The 24,376-nt window shown below is 38.6% G+C and overlaps 1 protein-coding gene across 1 annotated transcript in view; it reads right to left on the bottom strand.

The window, feature by feature from the left end:
* Window positions 1–24,376, bottom strand: part of LOC306872927 (uncharacterized protein) — a 67,313-nt gene that overhangs the window by 42,479 nt on the left and 458 nt on the right. Inside the window, exon 2 of the mRNA XM_079421862.1 lies at window positions 23,116–24,100. Within this exon, the coding sequence (XP_079277988.1) occupies window positions 23,141–24,100 (960 nt within the window). The 3' untranslated portion in view covers window positions 23,116–23,140. The remainder of the gene's footprint in view (window positions 1–23,115; window positions 24,101–24,376) is intronic.

Raw genomic sequence — 24,376 nt, 5'->3', positions numbered from 1 at the left:
GTTTTACGATGCAAATACTATTCATGATAGAGATGGGATTTATGGCTCTTTGAGAGGATCCGGATCGCTGTTCCTTTCAAAGAGCCTTCTTTTTAAATATTTAGTCAGTTTTAAGAAGCCAGCTTGGGGGCATCTCAGTTTATCCTGGAAATAATCACTGGGAGGAATGATGAGGTGAGATTTGTAGTCAAATAATTAAAACTCAGATATCACACACCAATATCTGAGTTTGAATTATTCTGAAATATTGATTATTACCTCATGTGACGGCAGCGTGCACAAGTCATGGCTCCGCTCCTACCCAATGACAGAGGCATGCAGGGTTTTTTTCCACTGGAGTACTCACGTGAAGGATGCGTGCACAACTATCATGATGCTGTTAGGCAGTAGCACCCCTGCGCTGGGTGCGCCCCTCCCCCTATAACTGTTCTGTTCTGGAGGAGCTAATTTGTGTGCATCTGTGTGAAACACGCATAGGAAAAAAAGAACGACAGAAAGAACGGCTCCCCCCCAGCCGCGACTCGGCTCCCATCGTTCATGTTTATGAGCCGTTCAAAAGAATCGGTTCGTTCGCGAACGTCACAACTCTAATTCATGATATGTGGAAAGCTTTGAAAATAAACATAAATCTAAAATAAAAACGATTATTAAAAAACAGATTAGTATTGTTAATTGCTAAAACATATTTTGTTGCTCTGACAGATCTTTTAACACTCAGTAAACTGTCTTTTATTCATTAGATGAACTAAAGTTTTTAAGTTGTCGGTTGTTAGTTGAGTTAACTTAAAAAGTTGATTGTGATAGGTTGCCTTATTTTTTTGAGTTAGGTCAACTTTTTTTTTTTTTTTATAGTGTGTGCCATACGGAAGCAGAGACTGGTCCACAGGGCAGTATTCCAACATGATAACGACCCCAAACACAGCTCCAAGACAACCACTGCCTTGGTAAAGAAGCTGAGGGTAAAGGTGATGGACTGGCCAAGCCTGTCTCCAGACCTAAACCATATTGAGCATCTGTGGGGCATCCTCATACGGAAGGTGGATGAACGCAAGGTCAGTAACATCCACCAGCTCTGTGATGTCATCATGGAGGAGTGGAAGAGGACTCTAGTGGCAACGTTTGAAGCTCTGGTAACTCCATCCACAAGAGGGTTAAGGCAGTGCTGGAACATATTGACACTTTGGGCCCAATTTGGACATTTTCACTTAGGGGTGTATTCACTTTTGTGGCCAGCGATTTAGACATGAATGGTTGTGTGTTGAGTTATTTTGAGTGGGTGTACCTTTGTGAGGTACTGTATATATATATGTATATATATATATATATACACTCACCTAAAGGATTATTAGGAACACCATACTAATACTGTGTTTGACCCCCTTTCGCCTTCAGAACTGCCTTAATTCTACGTGGCATTGATTCAACAAGGTGCTGAAAGCATTCTTTAGAAATGTTGGCCCATATTGATAGGATAGCATCTTGCAGTTGATGGAGATTTGTGGGATGCACATCCAGGGCACGAAGCTCCCGTTCCCACCACATCCCAAAGATGCTCTATTGGGTTGAGATCTGGTGACTGTGGGGGCCATTTTAGTACAGTGAACTCATTGTCATGTTCAAGAAACCAATTTGAAATGATTCGAGCTTTGTGACATGGTGCATTATCCTGCTGGAAGTAGCCATCAGAGGATGGGTACATGGTGGTCATAAAGGGATGGACATGGTCAGAAACAATGCTCAGGTAGGCCGTGGCATTTAAACGATGCCCAATTGGCACTAAGGGGCCTAAAGTGTGCCAAGAAAACATCCCCCACACCATTACACCACCACCACCAGCCTGCACAGTGGTAACAAGGCATGATGGATCCAGGTTCTCATTCTGTTTACGCCAAATTCTGACTCTACCATCTGAATGTCTCAACAGAAACCGAGACTCATCAGACCAGGCAACATTTTTCCAGTCTTCAACCGTCCAATTTTGGTGAGCTCGTGCAAATTGTAGCCTCTTTTTCCTATTTGTAGTGGAGATGAGTGGTACCCGGTGGGGTCTTCTGCTGTTGTAGCCCATCCGCCTCAAGGTTGTGCGTGTTGTGGCTTCACAAATGCTTTGCTGCATACCTCGGTTGTAACGAGTGGTTATTCCAGTCAAAGTTGCTCTTCTATCAGCTTGAATCAGTCGGCCCATTCTCCTCTGACCTCTAGCATCAACAAGGCATTTTCGCCCACAGGACTGCCGCATACTGGATGTTTTTCACTTTTCACACCATTCTTTGTAAACCCTAGAAATGGTTGTGCGTGAAAATCCCAGTAACTGAGCAGATTGTGAAATACTCAGACCGGCCCGTCTGGCACCAACAACCATGCCACGCTCAAAATTGCTTAAATCACCTTTCTTTCCCATTCTGACATTCAGTTTGGAGTTCAGGAGATTGTCTTGACCAGGACCACACCCCTAAATGCATTGAAGCAACTGCCATGTGATTGGTTGATTAGATAATTGCATTAATGAGAAATTGAACAGGTGTTCCTAATAATCCTTTAGGTGAGTGTATATATATATATATATATATATATATATATATATATATATATATATATATATATATATATATATATATAGTGCCCTCTCTAAGTATTGGAACAGTAAAGACAAATTTGCTCTGTTGGCTGTGAAGCCAAGACATTTGCAAATATAATTAAAGATGAATATGAGACAAAACTACAGAATGTCGCATTTTATTATTAGCCGTTTCAACACATACATGTTTTACCAAATAAAAAGAACAGCACTTTTAGAGTTCATCCCTCTCATTGATGTGAGCATAAGTATTGGGACAGTTGAACATAAGGCGGATATAAAAGATTAAAAGCTATTATTTAGTTGTAGATCCCTTGCACACAATCACAGCAGTGAGTCTGTGACCCATAGACATCACCAGACTCTTGGTCTCATCCTTTGAAATACTTTTCCCAGCCTTTAATGCAGCCAATTCCAATTATTGCTTGTTTTGGGGAGTTTCTGCCTTTACTCTCCTCTCCAGCTGGTGAAATTCATGTTCAATCTGATTGAAATCTGGAGATTGACTTGGGCAATCTAAGACTTTCCATTTATTTGCCCTTATAAACTCCTTGACTGAACTAGCAGGGTGTTTTGGGTCATTGTTCTGATGTAATATGAAGCACTTCCCAATGAATCTGGTGGCATTTTCTTGAATATTGATAGGCAAGATGGTTTTGTACTCTTCCAAATGCATTCTGCTACACTGTAAAAAGTCATAAGTTGACTTAACTTAATCACTCCAAAAAGTGATAAGTTGACTTAACTTAAAACAATTGAGGAAACCCCTTGCCTTAATATTATCAAGTAAATAATATTTAAAAAAAAAAAATAAGTTAAATGAATTGTCAGGTTCGCTTAACTTTTTTTTTTTTTATTATTATTTACTTGATAATTTTAAGGCCATGGGTTTCCTCAATTTTTTTAAGTTAAGTCAACTTATCACTTTTTACAGTGATGAGGAAACCCGTTAATTTTATTATTAACCCCCTTAAAATTATTAAGTATAGAATAATTATAATAATAAAATTTGACATTCTGTAGTTTTGTCTCATATTCATCTTTTAATCATATTTGTAAATGTCTTGACTCCACAGCCAACAGAGCAATTTTGTCTTTACTGTTCCAATACTTTTGGAGGGCACTGTATCTATCTATCTATCTATCTATCTATCTATCTATCTATCTATCTATCTATCTATCTATCTATCTATCTATCTATCTATCTGTCTGTCTGTCTGTCTGTCTGTCTGTCTGTCTGTCTGTCTGTCTGTCTGTGTCTGTCTGTCTGTCTGTCTGTCTGTCTGTCTGTCTGTCTGTGTGTGTGTCTGTCTGTCTGTCTGTCTGTCTGTGTGTGTGTGTCTATCTGTCTGTGTGTGTCTGTCTGTCTGTCTGTCTGTCTGTCTGTCTGTCTATCTATCTATCTATCTATCTATCTATCTATCTGTCTGTCTGTCTGTGTGTGTCTGTCTGTCTGTCTGTCTGTCTGTCTGTCTGTCTGTCTGTCTGTCTGTCTGTCTGTCTGTCTATCTATCTATCTATCTATCTATCTATCTGTTTTACTCTCTATCTATCTATCTATCTATCTATCTATCTGTCTGTCTGTCTGTCTGTCTGTCTGTCTGTCTGTCTGTCTGTCTGTCTGTCTATCTGTCTGTCTGTCTGTCTGTCTGTCTGTCTGTCTGTCTGTCTGTGTGTGTGTCTGTCTGTCTGTCTGTCTGTCTGTGTGTGTGTGTCTATCTGTCTGTGTGTGTCTGTCTGTCTGTCTGTCTATCTATCTATCTATCTATCTATCTATCTATCTATCTATATATATATATATATATATATATATATATATAATAAATAGTTTACTGCAAAATAAGAAGAACGTGAGTTTTTTGTTTGTTTGTTTGTTTTTTGGTGGCTCTACAACTCATATTGTCATCAGGAAAGAGAGGAGAAGTGTTTGTTTTTAAGTATTTTTCTTGAACAGATACAAACAAGCTGATGTGCAACACAATCATAAACATCAGAAATGCATCTGCGATGCAACAAACCCTCAATGTGTGTCAAGAACATTGTTGCGAGAGGATGTGGGTGAGTTTATCTGAAAGCAGAAGTGAGAGGATGTGGTATCCACAAATAGATTGTAGAATAGAAGAGCCTGCTGATCTCTTAGCTCACAGGGTCACAGCTCAATCAATTTCTAGGCCTTTCCCAACATCCATGGCACATAAAATTCCCACAGTGGATCTACTGTAATGTTGTCACTCATGTCATTTTTCCTGTGATTTCCCTGATGAATACAGAATTAAGGGGTCATATGATGCTATTTTTAGAGATCATTATGTTGTGTATTTGGTGTAACAGAATATGTTGTCATGCTTTAATGTTCAAAAACACATTATTTTTCTAATATTGTACATTATTGTAGTTCCTCTATGTCCAGCTTCCCTCAAACACATCGTTTTCTACAAAGCCCATCCCCCAGACAAGTGCAGTATGCTCTGACCAGCTGACACAGTGCATTGTGATTGGCCGAAGACCACAAGCGCGCGTCAAGAATGTTAACACCCCTTACAATAATCGTGAGCTTCTGCTTGACTGGCCAGTGTGAAACAGAACACAGTGTATCTAGGTTTGTCATCTTCTCGATGCCAGTAATAAGCAGAGAACAGAGAATATCATTTCTGTACGATATCATAAGAAAGATATGTTATTCTACACTGCACAAAACTCCACATTTAAACAATCAATAGCAAATACTTAAATACTAAAACATGCGTACAGTCACTACTTCAGAAGCACCAGATTGTCATAGCAAGTTCAGAATTGAACCTGTTTTTGTTTTAGAAATAGCCTTTGTTCACAGCCAGCTTTGTACTCTCCTAGGCTTACAAAACTGTCATCTATAAAATGCGTGGCACAAATTTGAACATTTGGGTTGTGCTTGTTCTGCTGTAAGTAAATCTTAACCAATGATTCCTAATTGCATCTACTTTCTTTTGGAAGGCCAAATAAAGTGCTTTTGCTTTCCCCTAGAAACACAGTGTCAGATATTGCATCATATGACCCCTTTAAGCTTTGAAACCCTTCAAACCGTAACTCATGTTCTAATATAATGCCTTGTGTGTTTATACAGCACTTTTCTCTGCATATCTCTCACACAGATCACAAGATATGTATCAGCTCTGTCTGCAATGCAGCTGCGTGGAACCGCTGCAGAGAATAAGGAAGCAGAAACATGAGAGAGACAATTGGAGGATGTGGGCCTGTAATAATAATGATTTACACTGTATTCAAGGTTCGCATTTCATCAGTTCTTGATCTGATCTGATCTGGTTTTCCTCTGAATATCTGTGAGACTGAAGTCAATCTGGAATGAGGGCCACCATCATCAACAACATCACCATCTTCATCACTCTCTGTCTGATCTCAGGTCAGTTTTTTACTGGTCAACCCGGTCAAATAAGTTTTTATGTTATATAGCCCAGATTTATTATACATATAATAACTCAGTGCAGATGAACTTGTGTTTGGCAGGTCAAGGACGTTGTTTCAGAGTGATTGGCTGCTCTGGAGGGAGTGTAATGTTCAAGTGCATGCACAAGTCTAATGATCAGCATAAAGGAAAGTATTTCTGCAGAAACAGAGACTGTACGACAGGCATCAGTACTGAGCTTCAGCGCGGCTGGGTTAATAATGGGAGATTCGCTCTGTATGACGATGAAAACAGCAGATTCTTCACAGTGTTTATCAGGAACCTCAGCGGAGAGGATGATGGGAATTATACATGTGGAGACAATCAGACATGGAAACATGATGTTGAGCTAAAGGTGAACAGCGGTATGTATGATACTTTATAGTTTACTAGATTAACTATTATATTTAATATTTAATGGTGCACTAAGGAGTTTTTTTTTTTTTTTTGTGCACATGCATAAGCCATGATTCAAAACTGTCTGCTTGCCTTAACCTAATTCACAATAGTAAGCTTACAATTTTGATTCATAATTTGAGCCGTCAAGTCAGATTATGCAGGGAAAATGACAGCTTTGCATCATTCATGGCATTAATGTTTCCATGTTCATGTCCCTTGTGTAAAAATAATAAAAAAAGATCATTCAGATTACATTTTTCTGGATATAGGCCTCGGATGCTGTACATTTTTCTTTCAATATCTTGATGTAAAATGAAAAATCTACTTTGATCTCATACATAAAAACTTATGTTAACAAAAAGCAAGGAAAACAACATTTTGTGTCAAACAGAGATGGCAACAGAGAGACCAAAGTTCCCCAGTGCACCTTTAATAATACAAATTATATTTCAAGATTTCAGTGATTTTAAATCATTTTCAGACTCTTCTTGTGGGACGTCTGTTATCCGAACTGCATATATTGGTCAAACGATCACTATCCGCTGTGAATATGATCATAAGTTTAAAACACACACCAAAGTCTTCTACAGAGTGAAGGTGGTTCCTGAGCATGTGCTGAACAGCTCTCAATCATCACAATCATCTGAAGACAAGTTCATCCTGACTGACAGTCAGAAAGATCACTTTACTGTCACCATCAGAGACATTTCTGCAGAGGATGGTGGAGTTTATTTATGTGGAGTGGAGAGAGACGGATCAGATAAACGACCTTCAGAAACATCAATTACTCACATCACCTTCATTAAAGAGATTGAGCTGGATGCTTCGAGTGAGTTTCGATTCTTATTAATGAAGGAAAAAAAATCCTTACAAATCCTCTGAATAAGAAATGTAAATCCATTTTGACTTATAATAATGTAAATGAATAAATCTTGTTTTACAGGTCCAATAACTTCTGTTCTAGTTCAAGTCTACATCAGTAAAGCAGTCTTCATCACGTGTAAATTTCCACAAGAATTCAAAGGAAACTTGAAATTTATCCACATAAAAGCATCACAGAAGTTTTTTCTTGATGCACAAAATCAATGGGTCCATCGTGATAAAGTGCACATGTATGATGATACCAGTGAAGGACTTTTGAAGGTTTTTATCAGTGATTTATCCACAGATGATGAAGGAATATACAGGTGTGGAGTGAATATTGCTCACAGTTTTCTGTTCATGGAGATCAAATTGAAGCTCAATCAAGGTAATGAGCTTCTGTGAGGAGATTGTTTTGGTCACTTTCTAGCTGTTAAAATGAGAAAAGATTTGATCAGAGGTGGGTAATGAAGAACATTTACTTGAGTAATTTTTTTGGAAAATTTGTACTTTTAAGAGTAGATTTAAATATGGGTACTTTTACTTTAACTCAAGTATATCTCTAACGAAAAAAAAAACAACAACATGTACTTTTACTTCGCTACAATGGGCGACGTTGTTACTTAATTTTCTGCATTACATGTTAAGAAATGCGTAATTTATTCCAAGCGCATTGATCTCTTTTATCTGGGGGATGAATAATGCCCCATTCGCAAATTAATAACTCTTTTGAGTCGATTCTGTTCAAGGCCTAGAACAAGCAAGCCTGCAGACTGGTCTGAATTGGTTCTCGAATCACTTTGAATGATTTGTTCAGTTCCCTACACGCACTGAATCGTCTGAAGCAGTTTTTCATTTGTATTGTAAAATTTAAGAACACGGAGAACTTAAAGACCTACAGCCATTGAAGCTAAATCTGCAAATTCTACTGTTCGCCTGCGATGAGGATCTTTATTAGCCGAACACTTGTGTGCTGTCTGTGAACGATTCTACAGGTGTGCACTCGATTTCATTCACATCACTAATGCACAATCATCATTTAATTAGTCACTTAATTATCTCATTAACTTTAACTCTTGGGCCTGTGGACTTTACGCCTCTGATTATCATTATTATAATATCAAGAACAATATTCAGAAATAATGATTTTTTATTTTTTTTTTATATGATATTGCAGCTTCACCCTTTAAGGAGTTCCTGTTTTAATGGGCTATTTACATTATGCAATTTGGTTTAAATACGTGTACAAGTACATATGTGTATTTGCAGTGTTGGGCAAACTACTTGGAAAATGTAGTGAGCTAAGCAGTTACTCCACATTAAATGAAGCTTCACTACACTAAAGTAACAGCCCTGGGAAATGTAGCAAGCTAAGCTACGGCAATGCATTTGAAATGCATTTGTCCGTGTCTCGAATCGCGCTCACTGAAAGCGCTCAAGAAACAGTCTCTCCTCCGGTACGCTTTCAGCTCGTTTTTTTTCAAGAGACTGTACGACATTTACGTTACATGATTTGACTAATTTTTATGTAAAGAGGGTAAAATAAATGATCATTCATGATTTCATAACCACTTGCCAAACTCAAAAACGAAACTAAAATTAAAACATCTTTGAGAGCAAGGGGGCCCCCTGGTGTTTCGGGGCTGGCGTTTTCTGCGTATAGGGAGGATCAGCTCTGCTCTTAGTTAACACACCTGATTCAGATAAGCAGCTCGTTAGAAGAGAGCTACGTGCATGAACTCTGTTTCAATTGATATGATCCCTACACAGTGTTCATTGCTCCCTACTCCCTGAGCAGGGATAATCTGTTTAAGTGTTCTTCACTTCGGGACAATAATTCATGGATTTGCACCGCTGCCTGCAGTGTGACATCATATACCTCTGTAAATTAATACAATTGAAATTCACGTCTCGCACACTTAATGCCCTTTGAATAGTACATATACACTTGTTTAAAACTGAAATATGGCGGAATATCTGGTGATGTCCACTTCGCAGGGCACTTACAATCAAATAGAACAAATGTACATGATAAGAGATACATATGAAAAGTGCAGAGCGGGGTCAGGGGGACTGATATTGGGAAACGCGGGGTTAAATTTAACCCAACAGTTGGTTGAAAACAACCCAATCGCTGGGTTTGTCCATATTTTACCCAGCGCTGGGTTGTATTAAACTCAGCATTTCTTTAGACTGTGGGTTTATATATTAATAATAATTTAAAAAAATCATGAGATTGGCTTCATTAGATTCAGTAAGGCATAACAAATTGAATGGTACTTCATTTACCCATATCAGCCAATGATATTTGCTTGCTCCGAGTGGGTCTCAAATCCAGGTCTTCAGCGTGCTAACAGGGAGACTAAAGGCCACAGTCTCTAGCATCAGTCGCTAGTGTGTCTCTTGAGATCAGGGGAGTGAGGTTTACCTGCATCCCGGAGACCTGGGTTCGAGACCCACTCGGAGCAAGCCAGTGGGACCTGTTACATACATAAATACATATATCAGTTTTTAGCAATTAATATGATATAAATATTAGAAAATACAGATTTTTAAAATTGTATTTGTTTTTGTGTATAGTAGACCATTTTCTTGGATCAAGTAAATCAGTTGCTATTATTGGTGAAAGTGTGAAACTCACCTGTAATTATCCTGAGAAACACGAGACCATCAAACACATCTGCAAAGAGAACGAGGAGAAGATCTGTCAGAGCATCAGTTCATCAGAGAAGCAGCGCTTTGAGTTTTCTGACAGTACAGCAGGAGTTTTTACAGCGAGCATCAGTAATGTGAGCCGGAGAGATGCTGGAGTTTACTGGTGTGGAGCAGAAACCAGACACAAGCATCTGACTTCTGTTTCTCTCACCAGTAAACATGAACTGACTTTATCCAGTATGTACAGTAACCATAAACCATGCACTTCAATAATACATGCATGTACTTTACAGTGTAAATATGTCTCTATTCTCTCTGACTATTAGTGCCTCCAGTGATCAGACGTGAAGGAGATTCAGCTGAGATCAGATGCCCTTATGATAAAAAACATTCAACAGAAATAAAGCATCTGTGCAAAGGAAAGTGTTTCACTAAAGATGCTCATAACATCATTCGATCAGATGAAGATTATATTAAAAAAACAAAGATATCAGTAAAGGACAACACTGAACTCAATCTCTTCACTGTGACCATGACTGACCTGAGAGCAGAGGATGCTGGGAAATACTGGTGTGCTGTGAAAGACTCGTTTAACCTTCCCTTTGAGCTCATGATCATCATGAAGGATGGTGAGGCTGTTTATTTGGGAGAAGTCTCAATGTTTCTGATCATTTAGTTATTAAACTCATCATATTTAATGTTGTGCTCTTCAGCGATCACTCATGAAGCGTCTGTCGGAGGATCAGCGTCCATCAGCTGTAAATACATCAGAAATCACAGTCAGAGGTTCTTCTGCAGAGGAGATCAGCCCAATATCTGCATCAGAGACGGAGTTGATGTTTCATCGAGTAACAGAACAAACAGCAGATTCTCTCTGACTGAAGAAACCTCTGCTGGAGTCTTTACTGTGAAGATCAGCGATCTGAGAGCAGAGGATTCTGGGAAATACTGGTGTGCAGAGGAGAGTTCTGGGTCCTTCATATTCACTGAAGTTCAGCTACATGTGACCAGAGGTAAAACACTTTCATTAAAAGGACAGGAATTTAATAATTTAATCTTCTTCAATACAATTCATGACTAATTACTTGAAAATTTAGACACAATATTATCAATACTATTGATGGGTTTTGCTCTATTTTGCCAATGAAAATCCTAACAGTAGAACCACTACATCTCTCCAAGCAAATTTCAGTTTCATTCAGCTCGCCTGCTTCCGAACAGGTTTCAAACCCTCGATATCCTGTATAGGAGGCGGACTCGCTAAACAGGAGACTAAATGGCTGCAGCCAGTGGCGTGTGTCGCTAGTGCGTCTCTTGAGATCAGGAGAGTGAGGTTTACCTGCACAGCATCTACTCGTTGGCCTCCGTTACATATGAATAACTCGACAACTCACTCGTAAAGAGCGGGCTTGTTTAAATACCCATACCTGCTGTCTTTGCACTTGATCATTTATCTACTTGAACACTTGGGCCAAATACAGGAAATACGTCAAGTGAGCATAAAGTCCACAAGTTTGTGTAGAACCATTCATTACCTTATGGGACACACTTATAGTGTTAACAAAATTATGTATCATTGTTAGACAAAAAAGAAGAAGAAATTTGATATATATACACATATCAATGTTTGTGACAATTCCTTCGTGTGATTTCAGGCTTTTCTGTGACAGTTGCTGTTTCTGTGGGGTTGAGTCTGCTGGCTGTGTGTTTGAGAAGCACCCGGCTGCAGCCTGCAGATTGAGGCGGGGCTGCACCTGGGGCGGGGCTGCACGTGTCGCCCCGCCCACAATACTTCTCATTGGTTAGTGGCGTCAAGTCATTACGTCGATTCTAGCGGTTTTTCATTTACGTTCTTCTTGGATGCATGGTGAGTACAGGCGAGCTACGTCTCTTGTCTAATTTGTTTAATTACAATATTTAATTCTGAAGTGCTGTTTAGTGTGTTGTTAAAAGGAAATGTAAAGTAGTTTCAAAATAAAATCGCATAACTTTACTCACTCAGCCATGTCACGCAAGGTGTAAAGGTCTGCTTTTAAATAACCAGGTCTGCGTTTCCCAAAAGCATGGCATAATGCTGCCTTCACGTTCTATCGGAAATTTAATAATTCTCACTATTGAAGTTGTAATTACGAGCTCATCCCATTAAGGTTTTGGAATGGGAGGGCGTTCATGTGCAATGTTTACGAGAGCACTTGAAGGCAGCATTAGAAAGTTAGTGTGTGGTTTTAGTGGGATTATGAATTTGATATAGTGTTCCCAAAATAAGCCCCTTAAAAATAAATACAGTGGCAAAACTGAACCAGCAGAAGTAATATAGGACAAGTTCATATTAACAATGGCTATACAAATTTATTGTTTTTCTGTGAATAAAATGATTAAATGTTAATTTAGATATTATTATAATAATATCTAAATAATATCTAATACTGATTCTCTGTATTTCCTTCTGTTTGCAGATCCTTGTCATTGTCGTACCCACCCCTCCATCTCTCCTCTTTTTTTGTTGTTCCTCAATTTATAACCCAAAGGCTCTTTTAAGAGCCATTACCCCTTGCAAAAATGCACAAAACGGTGTTAAGCAAGGGGGAATGTGAGCAGTATTTAAAAAGCTCCACTAGTGAGTGCCCATTCTGCAGTTACTCCAGTATGCCAGAACTGATGTATTATCACATCAAAAATCACTTTCAGTGGGCAGTTCAACATCATGGTGAGTTTAACTGTCTTTTGCTTATCTCACTTTAGTTAAAGTATAATATGGTGCTGAACCAGCCAGCAATGCACTGTGCATGCTTCGGATTTAATTGCTTGTGAATTTGTAGAAGAATATTTAATTTTAAGGTTCAGGTAAATTTAATTTTCTGCATTGCGCGCATTGACCATGGGTCTTTGTTGCTGAAATCACAAAAAAATGTGCTTGCACATGGATGGTGCTGATGAAAATTCTGTCTTGCGACTGTCCACTGTCCAGAGCAAAATGCAAACAAGTGAAGGTTAAATTTAGGCAATTTTCAACAAACTTATTTTCTTTTGTTTGCCCTTTCAGATTTCACCATTTTAAAATGTCGGGCAAAGTCTCACTTTCACTGCTGCTATTGTTCAGCGACTGTAATAACTCGGGCAAATTTGCTGAAGCACATTGCCACCCATGCTTCACCACCAACCCAGCCTTGGTCTTCCTCGGCCCAGCAGACGCCGCCTCAGTCCTCCTCGGTCCAGCAGATGCCGCAGACGCAGCCCCAGTCTTCCTCGGTCCAGCAGATGCAGCCTCAGTCCTCCTCGGTCCAGCAGATGCCGCAGACGCAGCCTCAGTCCTCCTCGGTCCAGCAGACGCCGCCTCAGTCCTCCTCGGTCCAGCAGATGCAGCCTCAGTCCTCCTTGGTCCAGCAGAGGCCGCCTCAGTCCTCCTCGGTCCAGCAGAGGCCGCCTCAGTCCTCCTCGGTCCAGCAGACGCAGCCTCAGTCCTCCTCGGTCCAGCAGACGCAGCCCCAGTCTTCCTCGGTCCAGCAGACGCAGCCCCAGTCTTCCTCGGTCCATAAGGCCTCATGAGTATAAGGTTGACTTTAAGTAATCTTGCTTCTTGCTTTTTCTAAAGCACTGGCATGGCTAACATAATCTTAGATGTGCATATGAAAGAGTTCTGTTTTGTGTGTGTTTTTGGATACAGGTGTTGTGAACTGGGGAAAATGGAGTGAAACATCAAAGGCTGAATTGCGGGTGCCTTTTGAAAATAAAGAGTGTAACACATGTAAAACCTTGTTCAAATCCTGCTCAGGTTTTAAAGGTAATGGGAAGCGTGGTTAAGCGTGTTCTTCGACAGCATAGAGGACCCAGACTGCTGTTTCATGTGCCAGTAAAGTGTATAAAGAAGGAAGGTTTAATGATTAAAGGAGATTAAGTAATAAAGGAAGAAAGTGTGTAAAGGATGTTCATGTTTAACCAGACATTTATATGTACAAAAAGATGTGTTATATACAAATGTACAAATTTCACCTTTCTTTATCAGAATTAAACCGTTTCATACCTAAATAAATAATTGTCTTGGCATGTTATTCATATACAAACAATGCTGATATTTTTACCATAAGATTTTCATTATCAAGTAAATCCATAAATTATTAATTTGGTAACAATATGGTTCATTAGTTAACATGAACTAATAATGAACTGCACTTATACAGTTAACTAACATAAACAAACAATAAACTACTGTATTTTCAATAACTAATGTAAACGAAGATTAGTAAATACAATAACAATTGTATTGCTCATGGTTATAGTTCATGTTAGTTAATACATTACTGTTTAATGAATCTTATTGTAAAGTGTTACCATTAATTTTAATAACATCTTAAGGCATGACACTTGCTGAGAATATTTAACTTTTATTTAAATGTTAATAATACATGTAACAGTAAAGCATATACTGAAATTAAAATAAAAAACGACCATAAATAACTTGTAAGTGGTAAATGACCAATACACATGAATAGAAATAACTTAAACTTAAGTTGTAAATAAACTATATTTGTTGACATTGCGACTGCAATGAAGTCAAAAGCAGTAATTGGATTCTTGCTTGGAAATGTACATAAAATGAAATGTTTTCCAAAGATTAACAAATTTACAATGTATTGTTTAATACTATATAAATTTACCAGGTATAAGTAATTAACGGGTTCACAGGTTTGTTTTATATAATTATGTATTGCTACCAATTATGTTTCAACCGCATTTCCTGTTTACCGCGGCGTCGACGTCATTACTTTGCCACTAACCAATGAGAAGCATTGGGGGCGGGGCGACACGTGCAGCCCCGCCCCAGGTGCAGCCCCGCCTCGATCTGCAGGCTGCAGCCGGGTGTACTTGGTGTGTTTAGCACTCGTGTTGTTCAAAATAAAATACAGCAGCAAACACGGTGGGTGAGACAAAAACATGCTACTGAACATTTAATAAATGAGTTTGTCGACCTCTGCTGGTCAGAAATACACACTTGGTTGAATTCATCTCCCATTTTCTTTCTCTTTCTCTTGTTTGCACACAGATGTGATCTCATCAGACAGAAGAGAGACAGGAGATCATGAAACAGTGAGTGTCAGAACTGATCTGTGCTTAAATATGTGAGACGTTGGTATGAATGCTGTACCTTTGAATTAAGAGTTCATGTTTGCGGGATTTTACTTATTCCAGGCTCAAGAAGAGATTCAAGTCTCAGATCCTGAATCAACTCATCTCTATTCAACAATCCAGTTACCCACAATCCCCTCTGATGAGCTCCTGTACGCTGCTGTCAGTTTCCAGAAGCGTGAAGAGTCTCTCAGCGATGCCACCATCAAATACAGAAAAGAGGAGATTCACTGTGATTATGCATCTGTCAATCACAGCATCACGCCAAAATAATATCACCACTGGATTTTGTTTTTTACACACAACTTGTCACTGAGAGTAATGACTGAGCCGCTTGTAACAATTATTCAGTTTCAGTGAAGAAGTTATTGAGCAGTCAGCATAAGTCCAGTATTTGCCATGAACACACCGACAGCTATTAAGTTGCTATATAATTAAACTATGAAGGACAAGCAGTATAGCAAAGAGTGAAACTGGTATTGTGATTCTGTATTTGTGCTTAATATAACGCCCCAATATCAAAAACCGATACAGTGCTGTGTCTAGACAAAGAAACCCCGACAACAGAGCAACAGAGAGCAGAAGGGAGTTATTCGAGATAAAGGAGGTCTATGAAGTAAATGTACTTCATAGCTGCAGCTGCGGGGTTGAAGAGCTGACCGGACAGTGAGGGAGTCTAAGTTTGGAGAAACAAACTACATGGTAGTATTATCATAAATATCTATATTTTGATACTGATACTGAAATATCTGACTCGGTTCCATTACTCACTTTCCGCAGTATCTACCGTTTATAGCCTGCCCTACACCAATACAAACTGCATCTCGCTCTCTCCTCTCCGACAGTGAGTTTGACACGCATCAGCCTCCTGTCAGTTACAGAGTCTGAATATCCACGAGATTGCAGGTTTTCCACATAATTTTAATCATTCCTGCGCAAATGTGGCGAGCGCTTTATTGTAACATGAGAACACAGTCATGTAATTGCAGAAAACTGGATGCCAGCTCTCAAAAAGTAGGCCTAACTTATAAAAATGAGCTGCCTGTCCTTTCACTCCAATATCGCTTGTGCTGTCGGGATCTCTCCGTGCTTTTATAGTAGAAATTATTTCTCTCTGCTCCTAGATTAAAACTTTGTCAAAAGTTATCATTCAGAATAGATCCATGCCTGACCGATGAAAATGCTACTGGAAATTGTTTGACTGTAAGAGAAATGCACCAGAAAGTCTTTCAATATGAAAGATGGAACTTTAATTTCTTTGTTTCAGAATGGGATATTTGTATGATTTGTACATTTAAATATCCTAGTCTGTCTAACTGCATCACTACAGACATTACAGGTCAAAGCCATCTTATGTTCCATTTATCTAAATAAATAACATATTGCTCTTAAATCACTGCTTATAAAAACAAAACAATTTGAAATATTAAAATATCTATATGGCAGCATACAGTATGTGGTAGTTTTGCCAGTGGTATTGAAAATGACTGAAGTCATGAAGTCGTCATGAAATCAAAAATGACCCTATACTTACTTTTTTAGTGCACATGACTAGTCTTGTGGTGAATAATTAAACCGTGCAAGTCCCAAAAAAAAGTCTGCCGTCGTAATATTTAATCAAAAACTGAAAATTCCCTTCTGCTCTGGAATGGCGTCCTCACTCTGATGACATGAGTTTGAAGGCTTGGGGAGAATCCTCTGATGTAAGGACTGCAGATTCCGGGTCCATGCCTATAGTCATTTCATTTGAGAATACTATCTCAGCAGGCATTTATGAGCACTATTTAATGAATATTACATATTTAAGCTAAGCATTTAAAAATTTGCTGTGCACACTATAGTCTCCGTGCTCACAGTGTCTCAGACACTAACATTTTAGCTGAATCACTGTCTGGCTATCTGGGATTTCAGCATGGAGATAAAGGTTAGGATTATAATTTTTTAGTATTACATGACATTGTGGGTGTATATTAGCACGGTTTGTTGTTTTCTTGGGGCATCCGGCAGAAAGTTAGGACTCTGAAGCAAAGATATAAATTAATATTTTTTGGTAATTCATTAAATATTGCCACTAAAAAGTAACTAGTAACTAGTTCTCTGAATAGTTTTTGAGACAAGTAATTTGTACTTTTACTTAAGTACTGTTTTGGCACCAGTACTTTTACTTGTAATTGAGAATTATTTCAGCAATGTAACAGTACTTGTACTTAAGTACAAATTTTCAGTACTCTTTCCACCACTGGTTAAGACTCGTCCACACCCCCCTAAAACGGCTAATTTAAACACGCCCCCACATGTCTACATCACGGTGTGGGAAGATTTGCATAACACCGCCCAAACATATACACAGTGAAGAAGGCAGAACTATTATTCTCGCTGTAGTGTTGTTGCTGCCGCAGGCGCCATGTCCTGGAGACGCTGTGTTTCGTTGTGAAAGCAAAAGTACTCTGTTTGTGCTTCCAAAAGAGGACACAACTATGCACCACAAATCATTTAAAAAATATACACTTTTTGATATACCATAAAAATAACAGGTGGCCCATCTGAATTATATAACAATTAGGCTATCAATCTCATATTAGCCAATCAAAATTTCATTAACAGTAGAAGTGAAACCATATTGTATTATTACATGACAGTCACGACGGTAAGCTTACAGTGATGCCGCTGTAAGCTTTTCTCTTTCTTTTGTTTTCACTCGCAATCTGCTTACATTACAACACCCATTACATATTTCTTGGCACACTCGTTTTACCCGTATTCAGCACCACCTATTGTTGTGGGTGTGTTATTGACATGTCAAAGTCTAGACCCTGAATATAAGACAACCGTGTTTTTTCAGATGTATTTCCATTGTCTTATATTCGGGTCAATACGGTAAAACAATGCACAAGTTACTTAGATTACTTGATGGTAAAGAGAGAGCGCAAGCAAAAGACTTCTGTTGCATGATCTTGATTGCTGGTCATTTACTATGCACACGCATCATTTGGATTAAAACTGTATCATAAATATAAAACAGAAATCATAGGAGCAGTCACTAAAAACATTTATTTTAACGTCAAGCATACACAACTTTATTTAAAGTGAAAGTGAAATATGGTCTCTCATCTTACACCAATACAAATGTTTGCACACATTGCACATTAAACTTGCTTGCCGTTAATGGCATTATATGAGTCACAGCACATTTCAGATGATAAATAAATGCAACTTATAACATAGATTTATGTATGTGTGTGGTTCCCTGCATTATTACAATTACTCATTCCATTATTGCAATGGAGCAGCTCTAATGTACTATTAAATTAAAAGATAAAATAGCATAGAGCAAAAAAATAAACAGTGAAAGTAACAAAACAGAGCTCGACAATAAGGACTGCCTGATGGCCTGGGTCCAGCGTGAAAGTTGTTTTCACAGACCATCGGCACTGGAGCTCCTCAGGGTTGTGTTCTCTCCCCACTGTTCTTCTCCCTCTACACCATAGGTCACTAACAGGCGGACCGCGGTCCTGATCCGGACCCAAGAGCCGTCCCATACGGACCCGTTTACAGCCAAAACAGAAGGTTAAGATTTAAACGTGACGGGGCGCTTCTATTTCAGCCAGCGCAGCTTTTGAAGTCTTTACGGTAGTGGGGTCGCCAACTGGCAGACTCCGGTCCGAATTCGTGAAGGCTTTTGACATGATGAAATAAATAAATACCAAACGCTAATTTAATAAATCAAATTTATATTAAGCACATCAAGGTCAGCTCTAGAGCCATTTGGGTGCAGTCGTGCGTGCAGTGATGAGAGATGCATGCGCGCAGAGATGAAACTTTCAGTGAGTGAAAAACGATGGCATTTTCAAAAATTAGGAAAGTTGACGCGTCCTTAAAAAGCCTTAAATGGTACAAGAAAGTCTTAATTATGATTTCAGGAGGTCTTAAATGTGGGGACTGAAAGACAAGAATTGCGATTATACTTAAAAAGGCTATTCATTCAATAAATATGAGCGCTGCACGTTTCAGATTCAGCTGCTGCGCTGCTTTGTGGAGTCTGTCTCTTGGGCTTGTGTACTGCCATTCCGCTGGAAGAGGATGATTTTCCATTTCCAGTCAGCCTGTACGTCTTCTGTTGTCAAAGATCAATGTGAAAACAACCCATGATTTTAAGCAGCAAACACGCAGGGTTGTAAATGTGAACTGGTGGATCAACAAGATAATGTGTTGTAAAATGTAACCAATTAAGGCAGTAAAATATATTTATATATGTTATTTAATTAATATAATACTTGATTGTTTTTGTGAAAACCTGCATCTGAACTTTAAATCATGCTTTTTACAGTCATTTTCTTTTATTTATTTTATTTTTGTGCAGGTCTTAAAAAAGGTCTTTAAATGTCTTGAAATTAAGCTTAAATATCTTGCATATACCCATCAAAAACCATCAATTGTTTTTTAGAATTGTCCGGACCTCGGCTGGTGGAGAGGGTTCATTACTGGACCTCAAGCCATTTTAGTTGAAGACCCCTGCTCTACACCAACGACTGCACATCTAAAGACCCCTCTGTCAAGCTCCTGAAGTTTGCAGACAACACCACACTGACCGGCCTCATCCAGGACGGTGACGAGTCTGCTTACAGACAGGAGGTTAAGGAGCTGGCAGTATGGTGCAGTCTCAACAACCTGGAGCTTAACACGCTCAAAACTGTGGAGATGATCATGGACTTCAGGAGAAACCCCCCTGCACTCCCCCCACTCACCATCATGAACAGCACTGTGACTGCAGTGGAGTCATTCAGATTCCTGGGCACCACCATCTCTCAGGACCTGAAGTGGGATATTCACATTGACTCCATTGTCAGGAAGGCCCAGCAGAGTTTGTACTTTCTTCGCCAGCTGAGGAAGTTCAACCTGCCACAGGACTTACTGAAACAGTTCTACTCTGCCATCATTGAATTCGTCCTCTGCACTTCAATAACTGTCTGGTTCAGCGCAGCTACCAAATCTGCCCTCAGAAGACTACGGAGGGTAGTCCAGACTGCTGAGCGAATCATTGGTACAACCCTCCCCACTCTCCAAGAACTGTACTTATCCAGAGTGAGCAAAAGGGCTGGCAAAATCACTCTGGACCCCTCACATCCAACACACAATCTCTTTGAACTGTTACCATCTGGTCGACGCTACAGAGCTCTGAGCACCAGAACGACCAGACACAGGAACAGTTTCTTCCCTCAGGCAATCCATTCCATGAACACTTGAAGTCTTAACAATAAACATGAAACACACGACACTATCATACATTAAATTTTTTATTTAACACACTTATTACATTTCAAATTTGTACCTAACATACCTGTACATACTGAATTGTCTATTTTGTATATTGTGTTTGTGCTATCTTGCATATTGTCCATTTTGTATATTTTTTTTTATTATCTGTGTCCTGTCCTGTCACTAAAACAAATTCCTCGTATGTGCAAACATTTCAATTCAATTCTCTTGCGCACACTCCATAGTAATGCGAAGGAGCAACAGCCACTAAGATTCACCGACATCATGTCGACAGATGAGGTTCATTAAAATTACACTGTAATGACAGTTTCCCTTGGATTTTATGAGCAAAACTGCCCTGAGTCATTCACATAATAATTAATCTACAGGCTTTCGTTTTTTAAATTTTCGTTACATGCTGTTCAGACATTACCAATAATATTTATTTCAATTAAATACTTGAAAAATTTCAGTTTGTCTATAGAAACAAGTAGCGAACTTTTGACAAGCAAGCTAACATCACTTGTCAGCTAGCAAGTAGAGTTCTAGAGCAGCGTTTCCTTCTGTCCTGTAATAACATTCAGTGAGCAATATCTGCTTATATATAGTATATATCTTAATACATACTTAGCCAGTTTGCACTGAGCACCAAAAATGGAAATTCTGTCATTAATTACTCACCCTATGTCATTTCACTCCTGTAAGACCTTCTTTCATCTTTCTGCTGAAATCCGAGAGCTTTCCCTCCATAGGCAGCAACATAACTTACACATTCAAAGCCCAGAACGGTAGGAAAGACATTGTACATCGCATAAGTACTCCATGTGACTTCAGTGGTTTAACCTCAATTTTATTAAGCAACGTGAGTGCTTTGTTTGCACAATAAAACATAATTTACAACTTTATTTATGAAAATATTGATCTGCATTGTGTTCACGAGAGCATTAAAATGCATTTGTGTTGTGTTCATGCCACAGAAGACTCTTGTCAACACAAAGCACACGAGTGAGTGTTAGAGTACCATAACCCATGTGTTTGAATAATAGTTTTTGGAAATAAAGTGGTAAATTATGTATTTTTGTGCAAAAAAAGCACTCATGTCACTTAATAAAATGGATTACTTAATGATATACTTTTAATGACATGGATTTCCTACCGTTCTGGACCTTGAATGTGTAAGTTGCATGACTGACTGTAGAGGGACAGAAAGCTCTCGGATTTCATCAAAAACATCTTAATTTATGTTCCAAAGATAAATTAAGGTCTTACAGGAGAGGAATAATACAAGGATGAGTATTAACAACAGATTTTTTGGGTTGGTTTTTTTTTGGGGGGTGAACTAACCCGGATCCAAGAGGCCATGATTCACTTGCATCTAGCCAAAAACTAAGATAGGCTATAGTTGGCAGTACTATTAACACAGGTGAAGAAAGAGCTTAATTGCCAGGTATGTTTACTCATACAAGGAATTTGTTATGGTGGTGACAGAGGCTTCCACAGCACAAACAGAATGACAGTGACACGATAAGATACAAATAATACACACAGATAATAAAAATAGATTAAGTAAATAGGATATAATAATTTTTTTTTTTTGAAAGACCACAATATACAAAATAAAAATGATATGTTATTTGTGTGTACAGGTGTGTTATGTACAAATGCAAGGAAATGCAAATAAGAAGCTTGGTGTGTTAAATAAATGCATGTATAATTTTTTTTGTGTGTGTGTGTGTGTGTGTGTGTGTGTGCACCTGGTATTCATCACGTCCTGGGGACCAAATGTCCCCACAAGGATAGTAATACCAGTAAATCTTAATCTTGTGGGGACATTTTTTGGTCCCCATGAGGAAACAAGCTTATAAATCATACAGCATAAAGTTTTTTGAAAATCTAAAAATGCAGCATGTTTCCTGTGAGGGCTAAGTTTAGGTGTAGGGTTGGTGTAGGGCAATAGCACATACAGATTGTACAGTATAAAAACCATTACGCCTATGGGGTGTCCCCATAAAACATGGAAACCCAACATGTGTGTGTGTGTGTGTGTGAGTGAAGTAAGATATTATTATTATCTGAGAAAAAAAGAAAAACTAGGCCTAAACTTGTATTTTGAGTATTTCAAATACAAAATACTGTCTCTCAAAGTATTTAATTACACATTACTTGATATTTTTTTGTCCAGCAAAATACAAATGACAAAATAGGTATTTAGTAAATAAATATGTATTTCAAATACATTTAATTGAAATACTGCCCAACTCTGACTGTTGGTTCTGTTGGTTCCATTTTTAAAATGGAACCATCCCTCAGTAGACGGATAACCAGCTAAGCTTAAAACTTTTCTTTTGGTAGGCCTATTATAGTAATGTGCATGCTCTAAAAATAAGTACATTTTATTCATTAGAATACAGAGCCATCATGAGTTTCTATAGAGAACTTTTCTGGTTTCCAAATTTATTTCTAGTTGTAAAATGAGGTGACAACAGCATTCAACATGAGAATGTTAAACAGGATATGCTTTATTGACAAATATCAATACTCAGACAAAAGTCGCAAGGCATGCTGGGTAAGTGGCAGCACTAAAATACAAAAAAATATTTATCATAATTTTGTGACTAAATAAAATAGATGATTAAAGCATGACAGAGAGCATTAGGTAGAAAAGGTGCAATGTAAATAATGATAAAATAATAATAAAATGTACCCTCCACCTTTTATTTATTTATGATCAAGCTGCTTGGCAGGAAGGGGAAAATGCTACAAAGCAACAGAACTGAACGTTTTCACAGAACTTGCACACCTTTAGTCCATTTCCATTTTCACCTCTACAGGTTTGTGTTATTTTTTTCATCTTCTTTTTCATCATCATCTTGCAAGCTTTCAATGAATTTATTAGCTTCATCAAGGGAAGAGCAGTTTGCTTCATATGAAAGTCTTACATTTGGATCCAGTTCACAGCAACTGAGGCTTGCTTTAATCTTTCTTTTAGGGAAGGTCAGGACGTCTTTGGTGTGAAAGGCAAGACTAACCTGATCCCACACATACCACACATGTGAATACAAAGGTTTTGGGATTGCTGTGTTTTCACAGATTACCAGTTGGAAGTTGTGAGTTCCACAAATGGCTTGGGCTTTCCAGATGATTTTGTTTCCATCATAAGCAACCCATGGGTTGGATGTAAGCAGTGGAAATTGACTGAACTGCTCACTGAATTCAGGGCTGTGAACAAGAACAACATACTCTATCTCCTGCTTGAAAAGTTTGGTCCCATAGATCCGGAGAACTGGCTCTTGACCCTCACATTTCTGCTTCTTGTAGGCTTCCATCAGTTCAGTCAGAGGAAACGTGAAGCGGAAGTTGCCGTACCGTGAGGTTTCGTTCAGGAACAAGGGTGATGTGGTGAATTCACTCAGGAATGGTGGGTGAGCTGTTTTTTCTTCTTTGGTTATGTCTGGCAACGATTTCTCGAGGTAACGCTCCTCAGCTGCTCTTATATCTGCTTCATTTATTTTCGGGCTCCACCATGAGAATGAATCTGTATAAAGACCCTTGAATCCCTCTGACATCCAGATGTCCTCAAGGCTTGTCTTGTTTGTGACATGAGCCACTTCTGTGATGTGAAATTCAACAGGACTTGGATAATCTGGGATGCTCTTGGAAAGATATTTTTGTACTTGTTCTTGTCTTATATCATCTCTATCTTTCAGATGTTCTATGGTAACGTATTTTCCATCAAGGTATAACTCTCGTATGTTGCGCCTGTTTTTTCTCGCTCTGAAGACTTTCTGCGAGAATAAAGTTAGCAATGTGTTATACAGTAGAGTAAATATAACTGCAACACATAAGGCCAGAAGCACGCAGGAGACATAAAGTAAACACAAAGGGCATTTATTGACATTTAGTCATGCAATCAGTATGTAATAAAGTGTCGTCCAAAGGCCACTTGGCACTGCTATACAGTACAGTAAACATATTCTGGTTAATCGTTTACAAAGATTACATCCATTTTTGTATTACTGTTCTAATTAAAACACTAAGATCATTTTTTCTATATAGAAATG

This window comes from Barbus barbus (assembly GCF_936440315.1).
Source record: "Barbus barbus genome assembly, chromosome: 7".
NCBI classification, from domain to species: domain Eukaryota; kingdom Metazoa; phylum Chordata; class Actinopteri; order Cypriniformes; family Cyprinidae; genus Barbus; species Barbus barbus.
This window is presented reverse-complemented; position numbering and strand designations above follow the sequence as displayed.